General features: G+C 38.1%; 1 protein-coding gene across 1 annotated transcript in view; it reads right to left on the reverse strand.

Annotated features, from left to right (window-relative positions):
* Positions 1-5,453, reverse strand: part of TM2D1 (TM2 domain containing 1) — a 47,502-nt gene extending 42,049 nt beyond the window's left edge. The window contains exons 1-2 of the mRNA XM_059136003.1: positions 5,245-5,453; positions 3,252-3,321 (exon numbers count right to left, since the gene is read on the reverse strand). Of these exons, the coding sequence (XP_058991986.1) occupies positions 3,252-3,321; positions 5,245-5,415 (241 nt within the window). The 5' untranslated portion in view covers positions 5,416-5,453. The remainder of the gene's footprint in view (positions 1-3,251; positions 3,322-5,244) is intronic.
* Positions 5,454-6,000: the final 547 nt, after the last annotated feature.

Genomic DNA, 6,000 nt, shown 5'->3' on the forward strand with positions numbered 1-6,000 from the left:
GCAATCATGACCCAAGCCAAAGGCAGAGGCTTCAACCCACTGAGCGACCCAGGCGCCCCAAGTTTTTATTTTTTATATTGAAATATATAGCTGACACAATGTTACATTAATTTCAGGTGTACAACATACTGATTAGACAAGTCTACACATTGTGCTATGCTTACAAATGTAGATACCATCTGTTCTGTTACAATACCAGTGATTTCCCTATGCTGTACCTGACATCCCTGTGACTTAACTCATTCTACAACTGGAAGTCTATATCTCTAATTGGGAACCATTTTAAGATCACATTAATTTAATGTTACAGTTGAATTACTTAGCCTTTGGTCCCAATTCTTCTATCCTGAAATTACTGTATTGTAAAACATTGTTCTTATTCATCCCTACCAAAAAGTACTATTAAAGAAAATTAAACTGAGTTTGAGGATTCTGTAATAGTCCTTCGTATACACAGTGAGAAAATAGAGGAAGAACAATCTTGGCTGGAGGCTGAGAAAGATCATTTAACTCACACTTTTCACAACTCTTTTTTTTTGGGGGGGGGGGGGAGATTTTATTTATTTATTTATTTAACAGACAGAGATCACAAGTAGGCAGAGAGGCAGGCAGAGAAAGAGGGGGAAGCAGGCTTCCTCCCTGCCAAGCAGAGAGCCCAATGCGGGGCTTGATCCCAGGACCTTGGGATCATGACCTGAGCTGAAGGCAGAGGCTTAACCCACTGAGCCACCCAGGCGCCCCACTTTTCACAACTCTTAATATTTTTCTCCTCTTAATCAGTTCCATGTTAGGACACAAAAAACATGTTTTACAGGTCACTTAGATGTCCTCTCTGATCAGGACTCAGAAGTGATCCACCATGACTAGTCTACTAGCCCTTGTATGTTTTAAAAAGGCAAAAAAGAAAAACTTCCCAGAGCCAGACACAGTCTCATGAGCATTGGGCTGGGACGGCAGAATCTATCCCAGCTCTCAGCTAGATACCAGTGTCAAGTACAAATTGTACATCCATATGCAGCTACCCTGTGACTCATCTTTGTCTCAGAAACTTTATTTTCTTCTTAAAATCATGACAATGATTTAAAGTAATTTATTTATTAATCTACATTTTACATACATTCCCACATTCAATACAGCACTTGACTTCTTCTCTCCAAATGAATAATCATATCATTTCCTTTTATAGGAAACCTTCCTTTTATTGTCCTGTAGCTCTTCACTTACATCAACTATGAGTATTTACCTGATAAGCCATGATAGTACCGTAATACTTCCAAGTCCTTTTACTTCTTACTAGTCTGATCAATTGATTTTGTATGTTTATAAACTTACTTATTAATAACTGCACGAGTGGATTCAAACTTATTTTACACAAGAGACTCCTAAATGAAGGGCAAAGCTCTTTGGGGCAGAAAACTATTCTTTTTATTGCATAATTCTCTTCAAAATCCTCATACCTACAAAGAACCCTACAGGCTAGAAAATGCTTTTTGAGATAGGTAGCTCCCTGCTTCTTAATTTAGTTAGATACCTGAGACAAACAGTATTCACAGATTTCTAATATCTTTCATATGAATGGTTGAGTATCTGATAATTGAGTCTTCATTATATATGTTAACTGTAATCTGTGTCCCAAAAGCACAACATAAAAGACTGAACTGTAAAACAGACAAATCAGAGTATACTTATAAATTAACTCAAAAAACAAAGTTCCTTTAATACATCTAAATTAAACAAATGTATACATATTAAGCAATATCTGCTATACAAATCATATATATATACATATATGTAAAACCTATTACTGTTTATATGGTAAAACCTTACTATTTCTGAATAGTAGCTAAATGCCAATTATATAAGTTTAACACAACTTATTTTCAATTATCTTTGTTGACTATAACTGGGTTAGTAGTGTGCCAAAATATAAAGGTATAAACAGATAAAAGATTTGCTTTTTAAAATATATACGAATTCATAATCAAGCAATTATTTGAATATGTTGAAAAACATGAAAGTTTTTTGCTATAAGAAAAACAATTACTTCAATCTCATTTATATAACAAATCTGTTTGAGAGATTTCATTTAAAAAGAAAATATCAGTTACTGTTTTATTTTCTGCCTAATTCATAAAACAATCAGTATATATTCAATAGGTGCTCTTTTCTAGGGCGCCTGGGTGGCTCTGTGGGTTAAAGCCTCTGCCTTTGGCTCAGGTCATGATCCCAAGGTCCTGGGATCGAGCCCTGGCATCGGGCTCTCTGCTCATCAGGAAGCCTGCTTCTCTCTCTCTCTCTCTCATCTGCCTCTCTGCCTACTTGTGATCTCTGTCTGTCAAATAATAATAAATAAAATCTTAAAAAAAAAAAAATAGGTGCTGGGGCACCTGGGTGGCTCTGTGGGTTAAAGCCTCTGCCTTTGGCTCAGGTCATGATCCCAGGGTCCTCTCTGCTCAACGGGGAGCCTGCTTCCCCCTCTCTCTCTGCCTGCCTCTCTGCCTACTTGTGATCTCTGTCAAATAAATAAATAAAATCTTAAAAAAAAAAAATAGGTGCTCTTTTCTCAAAATAATACCATGTAACTGCCATCATTATGTACCATGCCAAACAAGAAGGCTAAATAGTTCCAACATACATCTGTCTGCCTCCCTTCCAATACATACCCCTATAGAAGAAAAGACCCATCAGAACAATTCATTAGTTTTTATCTGGCTTTCTACATAATTTAGAAAAACAGAAGTGCCCCAAAATCATTAGACTGAGAGAGGTATCTATTATCAAAACATCTCTATAATAGTTTAAAAAAAAAAAGAAGAAGAAAATACTGATGCATATTTAAAATCCTAACTAACTATTGTTTTCATACTTAGGATGTACCTAAGTTTATTTTACGACTGTATATGGGTGATATAACTTTGCATTGGACCTGACAGCGCTAACAGTCCCATTTTAAATTGTTTTTGAGTAATTAAAAATTAAGTTAAGAAGCATCTCTGCATAAGCTACATAAACTGATTTCAAAGGTTTAAAAAAAATGAAAATACAAAACTCCCCAATTCACAAAACTAAGAATAACACTCTTCTTAAATATTAACAACCCTTAGCAAGTTGTCCAATTTAAGTCGTTCTAGAAACTGAGTATGTTTTAACTCAAGAAAAAGCACACATTTATTATTTTTAGTGATCATACACTGATTTATGAAGTAATGTTTCAAAAATTGTTTTTAAAAACATGTTTCTGGAAATCTTACCATGAGCTGTGTAGTTTGTACAGTTAACTGGTTCTTGTGTAGCATCATTTATTTTTGGATCTTTACAAATATATCTGAGAAAAGTTAAGGAAATATGAACCACATTCCAACACAAAACATTATCATCTTGTCTTTAATATCTTGTATTACATACTCATGTTTACATTCACATGTTAAAAAAAAAGCTGTTGGTTGTTCCAAAGCAAGAAGCACAACCACAAATATACTTTCAGCATCACTAAATACTACTTGAACAGTAATTTATTACAGGAAAAGTATATTAACTTAATACATATTAAAAGCTCTAGCCAAGGATGCCATCCTTAAAGAACATCAGTCAGGGTTTAAGCATAGAGCATAAAGGAAAATTGGAAATTAAAATCTTTACCAAATTATTTTAAGAAAGCTTCAGGTTAAAAAAAAAAAATCAATTTCCAAGCACATACCTAACTTCATATAGTACAAATAAATAACCCTGTGAAGTAAATACTATTATTCCCATATTACAGAAGCAAAAACTGAGGCTCAAAGTTTGAGAGACCTATCCAAAGTCATGTAACCAGTGATAGGGAGTAAAATCAGGTTTCCTGATTCCAAGCCTACAGTGCCTTCCAATGACTGAGAAGATAGCCCTTTTAGGTGAATCTTCAATCTCCCCAACAGGATCTTAAGTTTTGGTAACAGGTATAATAACTGTCCTCTAATTTCAAAACACTTGCAGTTGGCTTTTGTTTCCTAAATATTTTATTGACACTAAAATGGGATAAATAAGGTGTTCGCCTTATTTATCTGATACCTGTTTAAGGTTTTTTAAGCACTACTGGAAACCTCATCTTCAGGCCAGGAGGAGCAGACATTCTCCAGTCTTCATCACCAAATGCTCAGCCACATCTCTCTGGGGCTCAAACTGTACAATTCTTCATACAATCCAATTATTTCTTAGAATCGCTCTGACATTTTTACCAAAAAAGACTCAACTTACTAGTCAGTGATTCTCAAATTCCAAGCATAATGGTATTCAGCAAATTGCAGCTATTCTGTAAGCCATCTAATAATGGCTGCCTCTCCCCAACTCACATAAAAATACTACAGGATAGAATTTTCTTAATTTTAAAATTTTGTCTCCTAGTCTTTCTCCTATCTCTGGCTTCTGTTACTAATTTTTCTGCTCTGCAATTTGTATAAAATGATCTAATTTTGTACAAAAGTAGCTATTTTAATTTGACTGTAACTCCCATTTCATAAGGGCTCCTCCCTTCAGCAGAGCTATTACAATGAACTGTTCCACTTAACCCCTTCAGCCTCAGTTTCCTCATCTGTAAATAAATAACATAGATAGTCCTTATTACGTGCCAGGCATTGTTCTATATGATTCACTTGCACTAATTTCTCACAACAAACCTTTCAGCTGGTAACACTGTTCTCTTCATTCTTACTCAAGAGAAAACAGAGTTCAGATAATTGGCCCATAGTTACAACACGGAGAAGGAGTTTGCCCCCTGACAGTCTGGCATCTTACAGAGTTTGAGGATGATGTAAGGTAATACGCACAGAGTTAATGATAACTGGGCAATATACAAGGGACACATCGTTATTAACTACTTATTTGTCTCCGCCCCCAAGGCCTCCAACTTCTACAGTGGAACCTATCAATCTTCCTATTAGTAGGGCCTAGAACAGGGCCTGGCATACTTCAGGATCTGGGTGTTTGTTGAATAAGCCCACCAGTAATTAATTAATTAATAATAAAAATAGGTGAATCAGAAGACGAGGCACTAACCATCAGTAAAATTCCAAGGAAAATCACACAGGGTGACCGCTGTTCTTCCCACCCTCACATCTCTTTTCACCCCCAGAGTCCGTCCGTCCTTAAAAGCCACAAGTCACCGATCCCTTAAGCCAACCCTGACCCGCGCTGAGGGCCGCGACCCACTTGCGACCCCTAATCTACCTCGCCCCCAAGGCGGGGGGGGGGGGGGGCTCCTCACAGAGGATATTGTCCCAATTTGAGGTCCTCGCATTTAAGTGTCTCCTCGCCACCGGCGGCGGCGATCGCAGCAGCTCCCCAAGGTCCCGTGGTGACTGACACGAACCACAGGACACCCAGGACCTGGGCGGCCAGGGTCTCCGGAGTAGCCGGCCCAGACGGCCTGGTGGCAGCCATGCTGGGAACCGGCGCGTTCTCCACAACTTCCGGTTCCGCCTTTGCGTAGGCGGGGACGGGAGCAGGGCGGAAGGATCGAACCTCTTAAAGGGACCGTGCCTCGTCTGGAGGCTCGTTTCTTCCCCTACGGGGCCTCGGTTTTACCTGCGGGTTTTGTGATTTGTCTTCCTCAAGAAGGCTCGCTTTGAGGATCATTGGCCCTGCACCCACTGCTTCCTCCCGAGCTAACCCTGTGTGACTTTTCCTCCTACAAATGTGCGGCGGCACCCGGCGATTTGTTAAGAGCTTTACAAACACTGTCTCGGATAGTCCTGTTAGGATTTGAGTTTACTGATAATGAGCCTGGCTCAACGTCGCTAAAAAACAGACCGACCTTAGTTACTGAATTGGAATCAAGTTGATAATTTGCCCGATTTCAGAATCTGTGCTCTTACTATTATGATAGAATGACCTATCTGTTCGCTTAGACAAGAACTTATGGAAGGCTCTTATACAGAACTTAAGAAGTCTATCACAAAAATAGGCATTACACTTTTAATTTTAATACTGGATATTTATGTGAGCGAGAGGGCCTATAAGAAAAGG

The sequence above is a fragment of the Mustela lutreola genome, chromosome 10 (assembly GCF_030435805.1).
Source record: "Mustela lutreola isolate mMusLut2 chromosome 10, mMusLut2.pri, whole genome shotgun sequence".
Taxonomy (NCBI): Eukaryota; Metazoa; Chordata; class Mammalia; order Carnivora; family Mustelidae; genus Mustela; species Mustela lutreola.